Here is a 22,146-nt window from a genome sequence, read left to right as displayed (position 1 = left end):
GAGCTTGGTTACAGAGATCACTCTTTACTGCTGACCTCAGATCAGCGGTGGATGATGAAATAGCCACAATTGGAAACCAGTCCTGTGAGTTTACGCCAACATGGGTTGACAAGATAAGACCTGAACAATTTAGCTTACAGCTGCATCTCTTGTTGTTCCCATGATGCAGCGGCTGTATTAAACTCTGACCCTCTGCCCTTGAGATGGAGCACGTGTTCCTCCGTCTGTATTCATTAGAAGAGAAACAAAATGCCTTAAGACACGCATGTGCATGATTCGGCATGTGTGACAGAACTTCACTCTGGTGTCTTAAGAGCTTAGACGCTTCAGTTGTAGAAAAAACAAGATGGATGTGTTTGACCTTCCATGGAGAAGCAAATATGATGTTTTAAGCATATTTAACCGTTTGGTGGCCTTATTTACACGATAGTTACATGACATTTCGCCCTAATTTTTTATATGCATCATGAAAACACCTAAAATAGGCTAAAATATATAAACATTTACATATATAATTGTCTTAGAGATTCACCCATTTGAATTTTTTAGGCTACACATCAAACAAATCACGTTATTTTTTATTCACTTTTCACAATTAATGTTATTTCAAAGCATTTTTACAGAAAATTGTGCCTAGTTGTAATGAAACACTTAAGATGCACAGCGAGAAAATTCCATTTACACACTTTATTCATTAAACCAAAAGTAATTGGAACTCATGCATCCCACATTAACAAAACCACAAGATGGCAGCAAAACTGATGAACTAACATTCACAGCACACCGATAGTGGACAAACGCTTATTTACAGTCTCTAAATCCACATCCAGCATTCAAAGCACAATCTGATCGATCAATTCCAGATGAAATGGATAATGGTGGTATTAATGACAGGACAGTTTCTGATGATCAAGAACGCATCCATGTTTTCATGTGACTTACACATTTCTTCAAGCCATTTAAACATGAGCTCTTGACAGAAAAGACTAGGAATCGCCCTCTGCCCAAAGGCCAAAACAAACTTTAATTTGTTTAACCAACCGAGAAGCCAAATGTTCATGTATTCCACAAGAAAAGCTAATGAAAATGTGGATCTAGAGCCGAGAAAACATTTCTGAGAGTTCCATTTCCTTGACAATGTTCAATTTTAAAGCACTGAATGACTGTAAAGTGCACAACACACACTGACATGAATCTGCAATGTGAACGTGTCAACAATAAGTACTGTAATAGACGGAAGTAATGGATGTTCCCAGTCAAAGTGCAAAGTAGGCCTACACTTTAACCCCTTAATACACTTTAACCCTGATCAGTTCAAAACATTTACGTTTTTGAAACACTTGATTGAGGGAAGCATCTAACAAAGCAGCTAATCTGAATCAGTTGTGGATTCATGAACACAGATTAGTAGTTTCTGTGTAGCCAACAAAAATATTTTCATTAAAAGTGCAATATGTAATATTGACAGCTAGTGGTTGAAATGGGTACTGCAGTCCAAATTCAAAATATTGGAGAGTTGTTTTTTTCCGCCGTTCCTCCTCAGACTCGACTCTCACGCGGGTTGCCAGATTGAGGACACGCAACAGGAACGAGCACAGTTGACAATGCAAGGAGACAAGCTTTACACTAAGTTGATCAGCTAATATATCTGTGTTTTAATATGCCTCTCAGAGATTTTTAGATGGATTCTTCTGATGCTTTTTAGGTCTTGTAGAATCTGCGATCTCTGACCCAGTTCTTCCGCTGGCTTCCATGGCTGCAATACGCGGTGTTTTCCGCCAACTGGCAACCCGGGGTGCTGAAATACTATTGGGTAAATTAGCAGTGGGCGGGATCACACAAACCAAAACAAAGACAGACATTCCGACACGGAACGCACATTTCAAGTGTGTTAATGTAGCATGTTTCCAAAATATCTGCACACATAATGGTATTTTTTATGCTGTAATACAGTCCAAAAACTTACACAGCACCTCTAACGTATAAAAACTTTTTTTTTCTCGTGGTTACGCTTAGAGAAAACATTATGGGAAAGTTACTTTTGAATGTTCTCTGAATGAATAAATAATGTTTTTGTGCTAATGTTTTGAGAATGTTATTAAAGACCAGATAACTTTAAACAAACAAACAAACAAACATTATCTTAATATTGAATGTTTAATACATCGGGAAACCGGTTCAGATCAATCCATTTAATGTGCAGATTATATTCAAACTTTGTTCTGTAGATAATTTCCACCTTGTGTAAAGTTTTAAAAAATACATTTTAAGACCATTTGCATACTGAATTGACCGTTGCTCTGTCCGACAAGCCAGGCTGATCTCGCGCAGTGAAAAATACATTCAAGAGCAAAGATCAAACTAACAACGTATCGACAGACAAGACAGAGCAGGTTACTTTTGATATGAAACAAAGTCTCAAATTTGATCATTTTTAAAGAAATTTAAACAATAAATACCGTTTTGTGGCTCTTTAATGCTGTAGCGCCTCAGTTCAAGCGGCTCGTGAACGGATCATCTCTATTGCATCAAATAAAACATGAATGAACATCAGAAGGAATGTTGTTTCAACCGCGGAAAGACGTCAGTACACCATTTTTCAAGTTTAAGTCCACCGACTTAAATCTACTAACTGTAGATTTCAAAAAGACGGATTCAGCATTATGATTGGTTAGATCGCCTGTCAATCAAACTCCCGGCGAAGGGTCAATTGTGATTTGGGTATTTTATTTTTTGTTGTATCGATCAACTTTTCATATTGCTTTAATTTATGCATTAGGTTTATTTAGTTTTACTGTCATTTAACCTAAAACTTTAACACTGTTGTATTTTTACTGCTTTGTAAGCATGTTATTTCCATCGGTAATGCAAATCTAGTTCCAATTATTACTATTATTAATAAATGTAAATATTAATTGAACATTGGTTTCTTACAATTATCATATTGCTGTTGTTGCTGGTTTATAAGGTACTCGTGGCAGAACATTTCAGTGATTTTACCATGGTTTTACTGCTGGTAAATTCCTGGACAATTGTTTGATCTCACTGAAAACAGCACAATTTGCTCACATGTATGCGTCATCAGTCATTTCTGTAGCTCAAACAGCAGAACAAGGCGCTAGCAACACCTAAGTCATGGGTTCAATGCAATGCAAATCACTTTGGATTAAAGCGTCTGCCATATGCATAAATGAAAATGTGTGCAAGTTATCATCAAGGGCTTTGCTGCTGAATCGTGCTCTCACTACACATGCAACGACAGCAGTACAATAACACAGACTTTCAAAACGCATCTTTAAAGAGAATCTTGTAAAGTACTCGAACATGAAACACATTCAACATGATAGTGTCAAATGAAATTACAGGACAAAAAGGAATGAATGAAAAGTTCATCAAAGCAGTAATGAAGCCCTGAAATCAATTATGAATATGAGTATGTGCAGGTTTTTTTCAAAAGTGCTTCTTTCGTCCTTTTTTTGGTCATCATTTTAGAGTGATGCATCTGATAAACCATTCCTGGGCTCTTAAATAAAGCTTTCCATGGTTTCATTAGTCAACTCAAGACGTAACTCGACTACAGAGCGCAGATATCAAGAGTCTCGAAGTAAGTACGGTCCATGCTGGACAGACACTTTCAGGCAGTGCAGTTTCATGGAGGAATACTGCTGAGTAAAGCCTCGAGCTGCTCCTCTCCTAAACGCTGCTTCTCATCAAGGTCTTTCTGGCGAATGAGTAAGGAGGCCTTGGTCTGAATGAAGCGCCGGTACTCCTGCAGCTGTGCGTCCGTCAGCTGCCTGGAGAGGAAGGTGGAGACCATGCGCTCCCGACGGTCCAGGTTGTCCTTCAAGTCTTTGGCGTCGTCCCTCTGTTTGCACAGAAGACGGTAGCGGTTGTCCAGAGATTGCTGTGGATTGAGGAAAGTGGGAATTATTTTATGAATATAATTTTAATATAATTTCTAGGTTATATTCTAGGCCTGATTGGAACCAAATCAGTGCAGGAAGATTCTCTGGAGTCTTATAGTCAATAATTATCAAAAAAAAAAAGTTGAAATTTCGATTCACGGTCTCTAAGAGCCACCAAAACGTTTGAAATGGGCAAGGCCACTTTTACTAAAATGGCTATAACTTGTGAACGGAATGAGATATTTTAACCAAATTTGGAACACTTGTGTATGTGCTCAATCTTTGGTCACGTGAAAAGAATCGCAGCGATTGGCCACTTGGTGGAGCTATAAGAGGAAAAAAAAAAACAGGAAAATGGCTATAACTACTTAAAGGTGCCCTAGAATTTAAAATTGAATTTACCTCGGCATAGTTGAATAACAAGAGTTCAGTACATGGAAATGACATACAGTGAGTCTCAAACTCCATTGTTTCCTCCTCCTTATATAAATCTCATTTGTTTAAAAGACCTCCGAAGAACAGGCGAATCTCAACATAACACTGACTGTTACGTAACAGTCGGGATCATTAATATGTACGCCCCCAATATTTGCATATGCCAGCCCATGTTCAAGGCATTAGACAAGGGCAGCCAGTATTAACGTCTGGATCTGTGCACAGCTGAATCATCAGACTAGGTAAGCAAGCAAGAACAATAGCAAAAAATAGCAGATGGAGCGATAATAACTGACATGATCCATGATATCATGATATTTTTTGTGATATTTGTAAATTGTCTTTCTAAATGTTTCGTTAGCATGATGCTAATGTACTGTTAAATGTGGTTAAAGTTACCATCGTTTCTTACTGTATTCACGGAGACAAGAGCCGTCGCTATTTTCATTTTTAAACACTTGCAGTCTGTATAATTCATAAACACAACTTCATTCTTTATAAATCTCTCCAACAGTATATAAATGTTAGCTTTAGCCACGGAGCACTATCAAACTCATTCAGAATCAAATGTAAACATCCAAATAAATACCATACTTACGCGATTAGACATGCTGCATGACAAACACTTTGTAAAGATCCATTTTGAGGGTTATATTAGCTGTGTGAACTTTGTTTATGCACTGTTTTATAGTCGAGAGTTCGGGGACGGGAGCACGAGAATTAAAGGGGCCGCAGCCTGAATCGGTGCATATTTAATGATGCCCCAAAATAGGCAGTTAAAAAAATGAATTAAAAAAAAAATCTATGGGGTATTTTGAGCTGAAACTTCACAGACACATTCAGGGGACACCTTAGACTTATATTACATATTTTGAAAAGACGTTCTATGGCATCTTTAACTGTTGGTCCGACTGACTTGAAAATTGGCATGCAGTGTCTTTTTCCAAGGTACCATGACTTGGCGTATCAAAAAAAAAAAAAAGCATGGCCACTGGGCCTGTTTGACTCACCACCCTAGAGGCCTGTGAGAACTTCACCTTCACATTTTTCACAAATGTAAAGGATTATCATAAATTTTCGCACACGGCCACGACCACATGGTAGAACTCCTCACTCTGATCAACTTTGCCTCTAGGACCGTCGCTGTCCATCGAATCGCTCGTTAAATATTGGACATTATTTCAAAAATAATCAACTTTGGTGAATTAGTCCTAGGTTTTTGGCTCAACCTCCATAACTGTTAAAAAGCTTTAAATAAAAATATATTTCCTGTGATAAATTGCCTGTAAATGGTCTCTCCATCTATGATTGAAATGGTTACAGGCGTGCTAATGAAAACATAATACGTTTAAAGCGTTTGAACCCCGATAATTGCTCGCAGCTATTATATATATATATATATACACAGTACAGTCCAAAAGTTTGAAACCACTAAGATTTTTAATGTTTTTAAAAGAAGTTTCGTCTGCTCACCAAGGCTACATTTATTTAATTAAAAATACAGTAAAAAACAGTATTATTGTGAAATATTATTACAATTTAAAATAACTGTTTTCTATTTGAATATATTTCACAAAGTAATTTATTCCTGTGATGCAAAGCTGAATTTTCAGCATCGTTACTCCAGTCTTCAGTGTCACATGATCCTTCAGAAATCATTCTAATATGCTGATCTGCTGCTCAAGAAACATTTAATGTGTACAATATTTTTTTTCAGGATTATTTGATGAATAGAAAGTTCAAAAGAACAGTGTTTATCTGAAATCTAATCTTTTGTAACATTATAAATGTCTTTACTGCCACTTTTGATTGATTTAATGCATCCTTGCTGAATAAAAGTATTCATTTCTTTAATTTCTTTTCAAAAAAATAAAAATAAAAATTCTTACTGACCCCAAACTTTTGAACGGTAGTGTATAATGCTACAGAAGCTTTGTATTTCAGATAAATGCTGTTCTTTTGAACTTTCTATTCATCAAGGAATCCTGAAAAAAAAAAGTACACAACTGTTTTCAACATTGAAAATAATCATAAATGTTTCTTGAGCAGCAGATCAGCATATTAGAATGATTTCTGAAGGATCATGTGACACTGAAGACTGGAGTAACGATGCTGAAAATTCAGCTTTGATAATAAATAAATTACTTTGTCAAATATATTTAAATAGTACACAGTTATTTTAAATTGTAATAATATTTCACAATATTACTGTTTTTTACTGTATTTTTAATTAAATAAATGTAGCCTTGGTGAGCAGACGAAACTTCTTTTAAAAACATTAAAAATCTTAGTGGTTCCAAACTTTTGGACTGTACTGTATATATATATATATATATATATATATATATATATATATATATATATATATATATATATATATATATTTATTTATTTTTTACTGTTTTTTATAAATGTTGTGTCCTTGCTGAATGAAAGTATTAAATTCTTTAAAATCTTACTGACCCTGAACTTTTGAATGGTAGTTTATATTTGAATAATATAACGTGAAAAAGTCAACAAATAAAAATACATGAACAACAACAGTCATAAAACATGATAGATTATTTGATATTTGACCTCCTCACAGTGGTGCTTTGTAATAATGACTGCACTTCAAATGTTTGTCACAAGAGGGCAGTGCAAATCGCAAAACCCATCGAAACTCAATAGTGGTTTCGGTCAGGCAGTGTTGACACCATCAACAGCCGATCCAGAAAAGAGAAAGAACTGTCAATCTTAAAGCGATTCAGAAAGTGTGTGTTTTCCCTGCACACCTTTAGTGTGTTTAGGGCCGCTCCCAGCTATCTACACAAAGACACACCTCATTTAAACACCTAGCTTTGTTGGGTTAATAAACTCACTTTCTCCTCCGTGTCCATGCTGTCATCTGCCGTGCTGAGGGCGTTCTGCACACGGGCCAGACGGGCTGACAGGCAGAGCAGCAGACTAACCACCCGCTCCAGGTCTCCTATAAACTGTGTGTAGCGCTCCAGCTCGGCTGGGACACAGCTCTCCCGCACCAGGGCCTCCATAGCGTCGCCCCGCACCCCATTCTCCTTCACCTCGCCCTGGACGGTGGATCGGACTTCCTCCAGATACTTCAAGCGCTCCTCAATATGTGCCATCAGCAGTCTCTATACATGAGAAGATGCAAAGAAGCATACACAAGATGTTTATTAGTAATAACCCAATAATTATAGGATAGTAAATAATAGGTTCCAGAGGTGCAACAGGCGAGTGTTGTCAGAAGTACCGACTACTATAGCAAGTCGATACTGAAATATTAAAAATGTGGCGCTTTGAGCGCTGTTGAGTGGATTCGTAAACACCTCTGATCGGCCATTTTGTTCATGTGCTCAACATATATGTCTGTAATTGGCTACAATGATCAATGCAGTGTTTGAAAGCACACAAGTGTTTGAAAGTGGGAGCATTTGTAGCCAATCACAGACATATCTGATGAGCCAAAATGGCCAATTAGAGCCTTTACAAATCCGGCCAACAGCGCTCACATTTTATTACATTTCAGTACCGACTTGGTATCGAAGTCAGTTCTTTTGACAACGCTAAAGCGGCTGATCACTTAAGAAGCTGAAGGCCAGTGGGCGGAGCCTATGGTGAGATGATATATAACTATTGGTCGATGTCTTGCTCTGGAGGCAGTCATATGCATTTGCCCGTGTGACATCACAGATCCCACAATATCAAAACGAGCTGCTTTTGGAGCTTGATTAAATAAATGTTTTGTTTATAATGAGGAGGATGTTTTAAAGGGTTAGTTCACTCATAAATGAAAATTCTGTCATTAATTACTCTCCCTCATGTCGTTCCACACCCGTAAGACCATCTTCAGAACACAAATTAAGATATTTTTGATAAAATCCGATGGCTCAGTGAGGCCTGCATAGCCAACAATAACACTCCCTTTTTCAATGCCCAAAAAGCTACTAAAGACATATTTAAATCAGTTCATGTGACTACAGTGGTTCAACCTTAATCTTATGAAGCGACGAGAATACTTTTGTGCACCAAAAAAACTAAATAACGACTTTATTCAACAATATCTAGTGATGGGCAATTTCAAAACACTGCTTCATGAAGCTTTACGAATCTTTTGTTTTGAATCATTGGTTCGAAAAGCTATTGAAGTTTCAAAACACTAATGACGTAACGAAGCCTCGTTTACTGAAAATCATGTGATTTCGGCGCTCTGAACCACTGATTCGAAACAAAAGATTCGTAAAGCTTCATGAAGCAGTGTTTTGAAATCGCCCAACACTAGATATTGTTGAATAAAGTCAATATTTTGTTATTTTTAGCGCATAAAAAGTATTCTCGTTGCTTCATAAAATTAAGGTTGAACCACTGCAGTCACATGATCTGTTTTAAATATGTCTTTAGTAGCTTTCTGGGCATCTGAAAGTGTTAATTATCTTGCTGTCAATGCAGGCCTCACTGAGCCATTGGATTTTATCAAAAATATCTTAATTTGTGTTCTGAATATGAACGAAGGTCTTACGGGTGTGGAACGACATGAGGGTCAGTAATTAATGACAGAAATTTCATTTTTGGGTGAACTAACCCTTTAAGCTGTGAAACTTGCAGGATGTTTTAATGGTAAAAATATGTTCTCATGTCATGACCGCTTTAACTAAGATTATTAAATGTTTTAGAATTCATTTTCATAAATGGCATCTTATTGTAAAGTGTTGTTTGTGTTCAAATGTATTGTGGCAGGAAAAAAGGCTGTGAACCCTTTGGATTTATCTGCATAAAATGGTCCATCACAATATACAAACAGATTTCTACATTATTCATTATTCTACATTATTATAATATCAACGTGGAGAGAATATGTGAATCCCTAGGCTAATGACTTCTTAGTTTTTTTGAGTAGTAGATCTACAGTCTTTATTTGTCTGTACACATAATGTAAATGCTAAATCAAATATTTGAGGGCTTAAAAACATATCACGCATCAGCTCCTTTTCAGAGCATGTGCACACCGCTGTAGTCTGATTGTCTGGATGAAGCCAGGTTACAATCACCTTAACTAAGTTTGTTAATCCAGTTACTTGACCAAGACATTTTCATCTTAAAAAAAGATGCATTGCTGCTTTTGTCTGACTGAAATCAAACTTTTCAAGAGCCTGTAGACTCTGTACTGATGAGTGTAACTCATAAAACACAGTGTTCAATTGAGGTCAGAGGAAGCCACTGCCGTTTCTAAAAACAGAGCTGCATGTCTCAAGTTTGCACCTGGATCTTGCACAGCGTTACTGGCAAAGTCAACAGATTGTTTGGCACATTGATATCTGTGGGAAAATAAGACATGGAACAACAGCATTATAATACTTTCAGTACCTTCTTGTCGGTGATATCCATTTCTGCGCTGCACAGTTCTTCTCTTTGGTTTGAGAGAACAGACTCATTGTTCACAGATGACGGAAGGTTCGGCGGTTTGTCACAAACTGGCATCGCAGTGCTTCAGAAACAAAAACAAACATACCGTGAAAATACAAATGAAAGTCTAGCCTTTTTAATATTTGATTTGAGTGGAACACGGAGTACTTTGTATCAGGCTAAAAATTTGTTCTGTTCCAATGCATAATGAGCCAATTTGACTTGGCAAATGTGGTTGTTATGAAATTCTGTACATAGACACACAAATAACATTCCTCATGTGAAGCTCACAGGAGACTCAGGGTGTGTTCACACTTTTAGTTCGGTTTTCTTGATTCTTTTGATCAGGACCAAAAAAGAAAATTATACACAGTCCTGGTTCGCTTAACATTTAAAGGTGCCCTAGAACCAGTTTTTACAAGATGTAATATAAGTCTAAGGTGTCTCCTGAATGTGTCTGTGAAGTTTCAGCTCAAAATACCCCATAGATTTTTTTTTAATTCATTTTTTTAACTGCCTATTTTGAAGCATCATTAACTATGCACTGATTCAGCATGTGCGGCCCCTTTAAATCCTCATGCTCCCCCGCCCCTCGAGCTCTCGACTCTTATACAGTGCATTTACAAATTTCACACAGCTAATATAACCCTCAAATGGATCTTTACCAAATGTTCGTCATGGATACTGCATGCATGTGTCGGATCATGTGAGTATAGTATTTATTTGGATGTTTACATTTGATTCTGAATGAGTTTGATAGTGCTCCGTGGCTAACGGCTAATGCTACACTGTTGGAGAGATTTATAAAGAATGAAGTTGTTTATGAATTATACAGACTGCAGGTGTTTAATAATGAAAATAGCGACGGCTCTTGTCTCTGTGAATACAGTAAGAAACGATGGTAACTTTAACTACATTTAACAGTACATTAGCAACATGCTAACGAAACATTTAGAAAGACAATTTACAAATATCACTAAAAATATCATGATATCATGGATCATGTCAGTTATTATTGCTCCATCTGCCATTTTTCGCTATTGTTCTTGCTTGCTTACCTAGTCTGATGATTCAGCTGTGCAGATCCAGACGTTAATACTGGCTGCCCTTGTCTAATGCCTTGAACATGAGCTGGCATATGCAAATATTGGGGGCGTACATATTAATGATCCCGACTGTTACATAACAGTTGGTGTTATGTTGAGATTTGCCTGTTCTCCGGAGGTCTTTTAAACAAATGAGATTTACATAAGAAGGAGGAAACAATGGAGTTTGAGACTCACTGTATGTCATTTCCATGTACTGAACTTTTGTTATTCAACTATGCCGAGGTAAATTCAATTTCTCATTCGATGGCACCTTTAAACCAGTCTTAATTTTGACAGCAAATCTTGAATTTAGTTTTAGTCATCTGGTTGTTTTAGTAAATCTACAGTAGATTTAGTTGACTAAAATCGAATGCGTTTAGTTAAACTGTAATGCATCAATTAGGCATTTCTCTAAAATGTCCAAACTCATTATAAACTCCTGGAGAAAACATCTATTAACCTGTTGATATTAAGGTTAAAAAAATGCAATACATGCAGATTTAACTGCTGTGACATATGTCTTTATTTATCTTAAAATTAAATAAAGCCACTTCCCACAAAGAAACAAGATCACGGTCATCTATTTAATTAATTATATATGCATTCTTCTTGCATAAAACATTCTTCATTCTTTCAAGCAGACATATTTATTTGTATAAGTTAAATATAGATTAATCCTTATTAAAAACTATTAAAGTAATTTAGTCAAGAACATTAAGTGATTTTCTTGTTCTTTTGTTGTTTGATTAACATTAACGACGGACAGCAGCAGGTTTATTAGGCTGCTGTCACTTTAAGGCCGAATGCACGGATCCAATATACTGAAACATCTGATTTACATTGTAATTCTTTTATTTTTAATATTTGGCATGTTTGTGTACTGCTGCGCGTCCCAGTGTGTGTAACAAGCAGAGTGTACGTGTGTTGTGCACCCGCATATAGGCGTATATTACTAATGCGCTCTTTGAATAACAAAAAAATATTGTGCCATTGACTTTAGACCAGGTTTTTGTTGGTCAATGGCGCAGTCTATTTCATTTTCCTTAAAATAGCAACACGCCAACAATGCACCTTGTTTTCAGACCAGCATGCCCATGGGCGAACAGACAGGTGCAAATGTATTTGCTATTTAAACAACGTGGCACATGACGTGAAAATGCGTCTGACTAGCAAAAAACACTTGCCTGGCGCCTCATTGCACTGGGTGTATGATAGGGCCCAGAGTCTTGTTTTCACCAGGAAAAATATTGTTGACGAAAATGATGAAAATTATTTCAATGAAATTAACACTGATTCACGCTATCATTTTTAACACCGAACCTAAAGATACAAAAAAAAAAAGATTTAAGTCTATTTTGCAACAGAACTTACTCAACATCCAAAACAATTCTGGACTAAATCCGCTCGTTCTGTGTGTGTACATCTGATGGTATTTTTACAAGCTCAGAACTAACAAAGAGCTTTGAAAATATCAAAACAATGGCAGGAATTCCTCCGTTACACACAAACGATGATCTGCTGCAAAGAGACACAGTTTTGATGCTTGCACCAAACTATAGTGGGCAACATCGCGAAGCAAGCTTGAGCATTCTGCTCTTTATAGGGAACCAAACCTGCCAAGTATGAACACACCCTTGAATTGCTGTTGGTTACAATTTTACATTAGCATGTTGCTAAGATAAGCATTTAAATTCATATTAAAAATATTGGGTAAAATAGTCCTAAACTGTTTTCAGCAGTGCAAAATAAAACACCACCATAAACTATCTTGGATGATTTATTTCAATCAGCTTGTTGAGATTGCCTTCTCTATCAATTTATACCCAATAGTTAGTGCCGACATTTTTCTTTCAATGTTCTGAGAAATGCATTTTAACTTTGATTACATTTATTTATAAAAAATATATAATGCATTATGATGTACATCATGAATAATGCATTATACATAAAGGCTTTAAGTAAAGTGTTACGGATGAATTTGATATGCAGTAGTCACCTGTGTGCAGCTGTTTCTGGGTTATTAACCTTCTGCTCCTGTTTTTTCTTATAGTGTTCCTCCATTAGAAGATTATCTTCAGATAACAGCTGCTCCATCAGCATGAGTGCTGTCTTCCTATTGGTTATAGGGTAAAGAGTGCGAGCTAATGATTGGTCAGCTGAGACCACTTCCTGAACCAGCACCTCCCACTTCAGTTTGTCCAATGGGCCGTTCCCTTCTGGCACCCTGATTTCAGTCACAAGAGGGCCGTCTTCCTTCTTTATATTTGGGTCTTGTTCTCTATTAAGTGCCAGGCTGGACTCTTGAAGGCCAGGTAGTGTTGTGTTGGGTAAGATTTCATTCTTACCATATGGGGCAGGTGGTGCATTTTGGGGTTCAGCAAACGTTGGCGTTTCAGAAGTCTCAGAAGTCGAGATCCATTGACTAGGATCTGTTCTGACTCCATGACTGAGAGAAAACTCTTGACTAGAGACAGATGTTTCACTCTTAACCTCCTGCTCCTTGCTGTAATATATCAAAATAAACGTAAATTAAAATATACATTCAATACAGCCACACAAAGAAATGAACGTGATAACTAGATTTTAAAGTCACCGTGAAATCAAAATGGACAATTCTTATTTTTTTTTTACAGAATGTTGCAGTGTTAATTATAAATAATTTATCTGTGCACATTATTATTATTTAATTCATGTGCACTTGTAATCCTTAAATCAAAATGGTTAACCTCCCCTCCCCCTCAAAACCCTGCTCTGTTAAAGCTATTACTCAAAGTTTAGTGTGAAAGATGCAGATGCAGTTTGCCTCATTAAATATTCATGCACTTTGTCACAGAAACTTTCATGCACTGCATGCTACTCTAAACACCAGTTTCTCCATACTTATGATGATCTCTGATGCACAAGAGTCAAACAAGCGGTTATTTAAACAGGTTTATGTTGTGTCTGTGCAATGTTAATGGTTACTGACATGCAAATGTGCAAATAAGAACATTAACCCATATTAACATTAACTTTTTTGTGAACTGACTTGCATGGAGGAATTGTTCACCACAAGACTAGCAATGTGCACTAGCAAAGTAAAATGGTCAATTTTGATTTCATGAGGACTGTAAACTGCTAACCAAGTATAAGCAAAAGTAACTCCTTGCAGAGACTTGCCTTGGCAAGTACCACAAATAAGTGCATTTACAGCATATTTGGATTTAGATATACCTGACTTCCAGCTTGATTCCCCCAGGTTCAGTGGAATGACCAGGCACAGACAGAACTTTATGTTTACATCCATTGTGTGAAGCTTTATGGATTTCATCATCATTGGAGGATAAATGCTTTACAGAACTGGTTAAGAGAAGGTTCTCAGGGCCAGCCTGAGAGTTATCCGCATGTTCTCCAGCATTGAGAATCTTCTTCTGTGTGTGCCTTCCTTCAGCAAGAAATGACACAGTTCTCTTCTCTGCACCGGGCATGGCCTGCTTGCCCTGAAGTTGGTCAAGCTGCTCTGAACTTTTGCTGAGAACTTCAGGTCTCGTGACAACGGACACACCAAGTTCCTCCATAGATTTCCCTCTGGAAGCTCTGATTTGTGTCCGCCGCTCATCATGGACAGAAGATGTACGACTATGATGCACTACTGTATCTTCCTCTACTTTTCTTTGAACACTGAAAAATAATGTTTTTGTTCAATAAAATTAGGCACCAAAATGTTTACATATGTAGTCAAACTTAATCCTGTTCAAACTGTGGTAATAATGAATACAGGATAGACGTTCTAATCTCTGTTATCCGACTTGTTACCCTCTACAATGTGAGTAAATCACATGCATATGCAACTTAATCTTCACTCTGGGTTCACTCTTCACCATTGGCTAATAAATTCTTAGATTTTACTCGCCTGTGTGTGTGTGTGTGTGTGTGTGTGTGTTAGAGGCAAAGTATAAGTTTAGCATAGACATATTTTCACTTGCTGAACACTCTGACTAAGCACTCAAGAGTTTCGCTCTCTGTCAAGCGATCTGTACTATTTCAAGTCAGCTCAATGGATGCGGTATGAATTTGCGATACAATTTACGGTATGTCAAATACAGGTACCGCAAATTCTAGTGTGAAGGCACACGACTCGCAATCGCTTTGCTGAGACCATTGTGTTTCTCAAAGAGAGAGCAAGACAGGGTTGCCAGGTTCTCACGACAAAACGCCCAATTGCTACTCAAAACTAGCCTAATCACGTTTCAGGGGGTACCCCGGTAAAAATCGCGTTCCGGGGGGAAATACGCGTTTTTTTTGGCGGTGTTCCCCTGGTAAATTTTGCATTCCAGGGGCTAAATATCATGTTACTGAAGGTCGCTTCAACCCGTGGACATGAAAAACAACCAGCGGCAACAGTGTTAAAGTAGCCAAATTCCATGGGAAAACCGCAGACTTGACAACATTGGCGCAAGAGTCTTACATACCACACAGAATCGACGCGCTACATGTGAACAATATTTTTTGTTGTATTTTCCTGTCAAAATAACATTCATTTGGAATTATTCAGCTTTTAAGAACATGCAGAGGAGATGCCGGTTTCTCCGGTAGTGGGCGGAACTAATGCGCAACCGGCAATCTCATTGGCTGGCGCTCATCTACTACCGTTCCCGTTTTGATTTCAGCAAATCACTTCAAGCGAATGACATGTCACGTGAAGACAACATGATTATTATTCATGAACCCAGCAGCTTAATCAATCCCTAATGTATTGCATAATGTTATTAGTAGTACAATTAGTAGTAGTATTATTGTCTTTTAATACATATATACTGTATATAAAATAGTATATCAGTCTGGCAAGTAAACAAAAAAAATTCAATGGCGATTCTACTGCCAAGGTGTGCGTAGAGGGTTGTAATTAGCAATAAGAGTAATAGCAGCTCACCTTGAAATAGCAATGTTATGAATGGCTGAGAACTCATCTGGATGTTTCCGAACCTACCGAACAAAAATAATAGATACAAATACAGCAATATGAAAAACAAAACATTAGTGGTGAATACTAAAAAACTTAACTGGAATTAAAGTAAAGTAAAACTGTAATTTTGTTTTATAAATTTTTATAAAGGTACCTGGAAAGCATGGGGAGTGGAGGTGCTGCGAGTCCGTAAGAACTTGGGTTGTTCAGGCTGGTCCAGGAGACTCTCCATGGAGGCTGAATTCCCTGCGGTAGAGGACTCCTCTCTCCAGCTGGACTGCCTTGAGTGATGGCTGGGCTGGGCAGTGATGAACTGGGTGTATTTAACAGAACTTGACACGGAGTCAAGAATCTGCCCTGCAGAGAGAGGCCTGTGGAGCTTCTTGGAACCAGAATTGCGTCTGGAGCTCGACTCAGACTGCCTCTCTGCAGTTGAATTTCTGTGGCTGGGAACTTGTGGAACTGGACACTGGGGCTCAGCTACCTTCTGACCAGTTTTACGTTCCATGTATGCTACCAAGGCTTTATGCTGAAGGTGCTTCAGAGTTGATTTTGAGAAGTTGGAGGCAGACATAGCACGGCCCCGTGTTTCAAACATCTTCCGCCTAGAAGCCACTAGACCGTGATCACCCTCTAAGAGAAGACCTTCAGATTCATTGCCAAGAGAGCGGCAGGTCATATGAGCAGGTCCATCTGCCAGCTGGTGCAGCTTCTCAGGCTCAGAGCGAGACAGCTTTTTCTGATCTGCTGTCAAACGCTTCCTACACCCTAACCGAGGCACCTGTGGTTGAGCAACATTCTGTGGCTTCTCGGTTTCTTTTTCAACTGTCATCTTCTCAATCTCCTGACCAAGCTCTTTCATGTCCTCCTTGTCTGCTGCTTGATGGTTGTGTAGTTGCGGGGTGGGACTGTCCAAGTTGGACTGTATAGCTAGTGATGGAGAACCAGCAGGTACAACAGCAAGAGTTTTGTCTGTCTGTTGCTTGATCCTGTGTGGACGAGAAAGTTGCAAATCTCTCCTTTTAAAAGAAGTCTCCCTCAAAACCTTGGATTGGGCATCTTTCAGTTTCTCCTTGTAATACTTTTTGTAGGAGTCATCTAACGTACTACATGGGTAGAAGAATTGATTTGGTTGTTCTTTAGGCATTTCACTCTGCCGATATTCGCTGCTGGGAGAGGTTTGCCCATTGTTTTCAACTTTCTGTTTATCTTTGACAGAGTCCGGATTCTTGATCACTGTACCACAATCATTATTGTTTTTGAACTTGCCGGTATATGTTGCCCTGTTCGCTCCTGTGAGGTGATACAAAAGTGGGGTAGTCTCCTTGCTGATCTTGTCATTTGGAATATTCAGTTGGGGCCATTTTGAAACTCTAGTCATCTCTTCTTCTTTCTTGGGATGACTGGAATGGTCTTCCTTAATTAGAGCAGGGGTCATTATTGTACCAACTGAATTGTCCTCAGGACCACAGTAGAAGATAGGGTGGCTGCTGGAGTGATGCCTTCCAGTTTCTCTACTCATGACCCTCTGGTCCTCTACACCTTCAGAAGTCTGCTCGGACTTTATTGCCTTGTTATTGGGATGCTCCACAACTTCATTCTGAATGCTGAATTTGTGTTCCTCTTGAAAAAACAGCTTACCACTCGGACCATCAGGACAGCTCTGCCTTCTACGTTGAGCTTTATATGACCACTCACTAGAGGTTTCCATGCATGCACTGTCATCAACACCTTGCGTGACACTGGGCTCGGAGGACTTGAAGACACCAGTAACAAAATAAAATTGTCCTTTGTGCTGAATACTCCCACTGATCATGTTCTGTGGCATATGGCAGGAGCTGACGAAACACTGATGCTCAGAAACAGGTCCACCGTAAGCTGAATGAGACCTCTTACGTTGATTTTCTGAATGGCCACTCCAAGACTGCTGTAAGTGCTCTGGTTGACAGGCTAGCAGGGGTGATCTATTTAAAGCTTCTGTAGGCTTTGGTGGATCAAGAATCTTGTCCCCTGGGTCTTGCTTGAGGTGATCTTTAAGCTGTGAAAATGTGCGACCATCAGTCCGGACACTAGAGACCTCTGGAGTACTGGTCTGTTGTGAAGTAGAAATGTCAGCAAGTTGTCCTTCTGGACTCTGACGTGCCCTTGAGTTTTCAAGGTTCCTGGTTGCTACAAAACTGTTTAGACGCGTAGGAGGTGGTGGGGGTGGTGGTAATGGATGCATATGAACTGACGGATTTTCAACGTTAGAAAAGTCACCGCTGCTCCTGTGATGCTGCTGTGCAACTGTTTCCATGGAACGGTAAATGTGGTCCATGCTCTTGGAATCTGAATCAAGACCGGTTGGGCTATATTTAGCTTTCACGCATTTCAGATCGGAGTAGTGCAAGCTTTGCGACTGGAGTTCGTCCAGTAGAAAAGGAGAAGGGTAATCAGGGACCGTGGAGCCACCAGAGAATGAGCTATAGGCTGAGTCCCCTTTGCCGTGGTGGTGGGTATACTTATCAATACTGCTAGTGGATCTGGCTGGTGAGAGTCGACTGACCGGAAGACTCAGAGGGTGTAGGTCAAGGTTACTCATTCTCTCGAAGTGGAAATGATAGGAATCCATTTAGGCTATGAAGTGGAATTATGGACAGAGGTGAAATATTTCCTCGCTATAGTTACAAAACAGAAGCCACAAGAATCTAGCATTACCTGCGAGAAAAAAAAAGAAAAAAAAACATTTGTAAAACTGCCATTTAGGGGGAAAAAACACTGGACACAATACACACCTCTACATTTTATTATGGCTCTGTTTTGGAATGTTTTTACAGCACTGCTAAAATGGTAAATGTTGTCTAGCATTAAGCAAAGTAAGCAACAGTCTCACACAGGTGTAAATATGGCGGAAGTAGGGGTGTGCGATATGTATTGTCTACGATAATATCGTAACTGAAAGCTGACATTATTGGGTATGTCACTCACTTTGCAAAAAACAAACAAAACATGCTTTGAGGGTGCAAGCTTTGACTGTATGTATTCATTCAAGCACAATAAGACACAAAAGAGAACTCAATTCGGTACTGACATGCTGTCGGTCTGTCGATCACAGAAAGACACTTCTTGTACAGTGCCTACCAATTTGAGTTCTCTTTTGTGTCTTATTGTGCTTGAACAAATAATAAAAAAAAAAATAGTCAAAATGCTTGTTTTTGGAAAGTATCATCATAAGCGCCATCTTAATGGAGTTAAAAAGTCTTAAATGAACAAAGAGTTGGAAGAAAATAGGATGTGTCAGATCCGTGTACTGTCTTAAAGTGACAGCAGCCTAATAAACCTGCTGCTGTCTGTCATTAATGTTAAAGGTCCCGTTCTTCGTGATCCCATGTTTCAAACTTTAGTTAGTGTGTAATGTTGTTGTTAGAGTATAAATAAAATCTGTAAAATTTTAAAGCTCAAAGTTCAATGCCAAGCGAGATATTTTATTTAACAGAAGTCGCCTACATCGAACGGCCAGTTTGGACTACATCCCTCTACTTCCTTCTTTAATGACGTCACTAAAACAGTTTTTTGACTAACCTCCGCCCACAGGAATACACAAAAAAGGGGGCGTGGTCTTGTTGCGCTCCCACAGAGAAGAGCAAGAGTTGCGTTTGTAGAGTGTGTTTGTCGCCATGTCGTCGAAACGCTGTTATTTTCATCCCGCAGTCCAATCACCGGGTCTGATTCCGGCTCAAATTGATAGGGTAAAATTAAAGACATGTTTACAATAACACTGAGCGCGTGCATCTCCACGTTATGGTAAGAGGCGTGACCTTTCCGGGCAAGATGCGCTAAACTGCTGTCGAATCACAACACAGGAACCGCTGGCACAATCAGAACTCGTTACGTATTTCTGAAGGAGGGACTTCATAGAACAAGGAAGTCATCAGCCCGTTTTTATGACAGTGGAAACAGCGGTATACAGATAAGTAAATTATGTGAAAAATACTGTGTTTTTACACGCGAAACATGAACACGTTATATTGCACACTATAAACACAATCAAAACTTCAATTTTAATCAAAGAACAAAAGACAAAGAGAAAAATCACTCACTGCTCTTAACTGAATAACTTTTGTAGCTTTAATAAAGATTAATCTACATTCAATTTTTAATTTAAGTAGTGAAGACTGTACCGTGTTATTTATGCAGTAATTTATTACTTTATTTAATTTCTGTAGTATTTCTTACATGAATGCTACTGTTACATTTGTACTTTGTTTATTTGTTCTTATTTTACCTGTCTTTACAAATGTTTGAACTTTATATTAGTTGTTTTAGTTGTTGTGGTATAAGAATTGTAATTGAATTGTGAAATTCCATTGGTATGTAAATTGTTAGCATCATAACTAAACAATTGTCCTTATAAAAGGTAAAAAAATGCCCCTGGAAATCAATTTTCAAATTATTCAAATCAAGGTTACAAATGTCACCCCTTAAAGAAAGAGTTCATTCCTGTCACTGCTGTGACTGACCATGAAGAACACAAAAAGCTTTGGGAGTCAGCTGTCCACGACAGGCCTAAACTGACCAAAGAAGCAGCAGCACAAAACACACTGGGCAAAATAAATATTGTGATCAACAAAATCCCAGAAAATGCTTTTTTTTGTTGTCAATATTGCACACCCCTAGGCGGAAGACAACCGTTGCAACAAAGTGCTGTGGGGGTTTATATGAATGAATGTATGAATAAATGTTGTAAGTCATCAAACCAACATTTTTTAATTTAAAATCCGTTATTTAACAACAAAAATCATTTGGTGTTTGTTGGTTTTCAATATAACATGGAAATGATTTCAGTTTGTGTACCAGTATTTTTTGAACATTTCCAGCACAGTTTAACAATGCTGTAATAATACTGATAACTGTGATCAAATGTTTTCAGACCATTTCATCTCCATTTCACCTCAGACGTCTTCAGTCTCCACTGAAGTGTAGTGCTTGGTACAGTGCAGTACTCCAAAAGTCCCCTGAGATAATTACCAAGCAATCTGATTTCAGCCTTCATGTGCAAAATTCTTTTAATTCCAAGTTATTTCCTTGAGCCCTATTTACCAGCTCACTGTCAGGATGAAGTCCTTTAAAGAAAGCTTGACGACTTATAATGGGGAATTTTTTTTTTTTTTTTTTTTGTTTTTTTTTGTTAACAAGGAAACCGATGAAGCTGGTTGGTAAAGCATGTAAAGTATGCAACAAAAAAAGCTTAAACTGCATACTTTTAGACAGTCAAGTCTCATGGAAGTAGTGTGCACTTAGTAGTGTTGTAGTACTCGAGAGCATTTTGCGAAGGTCGTTCGAGGGTCTCGACCCTGTCTCAGACTAAGAGGACTCAGGATTTTATTTCAAAATGAGTCAAGACCACAACTAAATTGTCGATGCAACGACTGATTTATTTGTTAACATCATTTATGTGATTGAATGTAAAATATCCTGCTTCAAAAGCAACCAATAACTTATTTCTAACTTGATTTCTGACCCGACACAACCGTAACAAAAGAAATCAAATTACAAATAAGTTATTGATTGTGACGCCAGATCAGAAATCAACGAGGGGTTGTCACTAAGATTAAGAGAAATGCCCACAAAATTAAAGAAAAAAGTACTTGTATGAGATCTTGTTTTTTATATATTATACCATATGATATAATTAAGCTGTTTGTTCAATAAATAAAATTTTATTTTAAAATTAAAATCTTCTTACTTCCTGTCATGTGATGAATTTTGTTGTTAGTGATTACATTTGATTGGTAACAGCTTTATATAGTGTCTTATTATTCTAAATGGTGGTTCTTAGATAATCTAAAAGAAGAGCGATATAAAATAATGAGCAGCAGCATAGAGATCAATGAGGACAACCTTAGTAAGAGTCCTGAAGAAGGACGGGTGGATGGGGGAGTGATCGAAAATGTCTGGAATGCAATTTTAACAGAGCTAAAACATTTCGGCAGTAATCATGTGAGAACTCTTAGATGGATTATGTACTTTCGAGACATTCAATGAATGCCAACTTTATGAAACATCCTATCTTAAATTTATATCTGTAGGTCTTTGGTCCGTAGACATAACAGAGCATGTTTGAACCATGGTGATTCTTCTTTCATCATACAACAAACATCACTAACGTAGTAAGCTTCAGAAATGCTCTCAGATTTAGCCATTATACCCTACAAAAACACTGTTTTTGACTGACAATGAGAACATTATGCCCTAATTACATTTTGCTGTATAGAAACATGAGTGTTCATGTGCAGGAAATGCTACATAATGATCTGGGCACAAGTACAGAGAAACATTCAAGTGGAAGGAAGGCAATGCAGGCTAGTGACGAAATTGCTACAGGAAGAAC

At 38.0% G+C, this 22,146-nt stretch overlaps 1 protein-coding gene across 2 annotated transcripts in view; it reads right to left on the bottom strand.

Moving 5' to 3' along the window:
- Positions 1 to 672: 672 nt before the first annotated feature.
- shroom1 (shroom family member 1) overlaps positions 673 to 22,146 on the bottom strand; it is a 46,954-nt gene continuing 25,480 nt past the window's right edge. Inside the window, exons 2-8 of one of the 2 annotated variants that reach the window (XM_048166895.1) lie at positions 15,931 to 18,473; positions 15,744 to 15,796; positions 14,045 to 14,491; positions 12,828 to 13,334; positions 9,705 to 9,825; positions 7,202 to 7,474; positions 673 to 3,904 (exon numbers count right to left, since the gene is read on the bottom strand). In XM_048166895.1, the coding sequence (XP_048022852.1) occupies positions 3,650 to 3,904; positions 7,202 to 7,474; positions 9,705 to 9,825; positions 12,828 to 13,334; positions 14,045 to 14,491; positions 15,744 to 15,796; positions 15,931 to 18,387 (4,113 nt within the window). In that variant the 5' untranslated portion in view covers positions 18,388 to 18,473 and the 3' untranslated portion in view covers positions 673 to 3,649. The remainder of the gene's footprint in view (positions 3,905 to 7,201; positions 7,475 to 9,704; positions 9,826 to 12,827; positions 13,335 to 14,044; positions 14,492 to 15,743; positions 15,797 to 15,930; positions 18,474 to 22,146) is intronic. The other variant, XM_048166896.1, reaches the window with a different exon arrangement.

This window comes from Megalobrama amblycephala, linkage group LG18, assembly GCF_018812025.1.
Source record: "Megalobrama amblycephala isolate DHTTF-2021 linkage group LG18, ASM1881202v1, whole genome shotgun sequence".
NCBI classification, from domain to species: domain Eukaryota; kingdom Metazoa; phylum Chordata; class Actinopteri; order Cypriniformes; family Xenocyprididae; genus Megalobrama; species Megalobrama amblycephala.
This window is presented reverse-complemented; position numbering and strand designations above follow the sequence as displayed.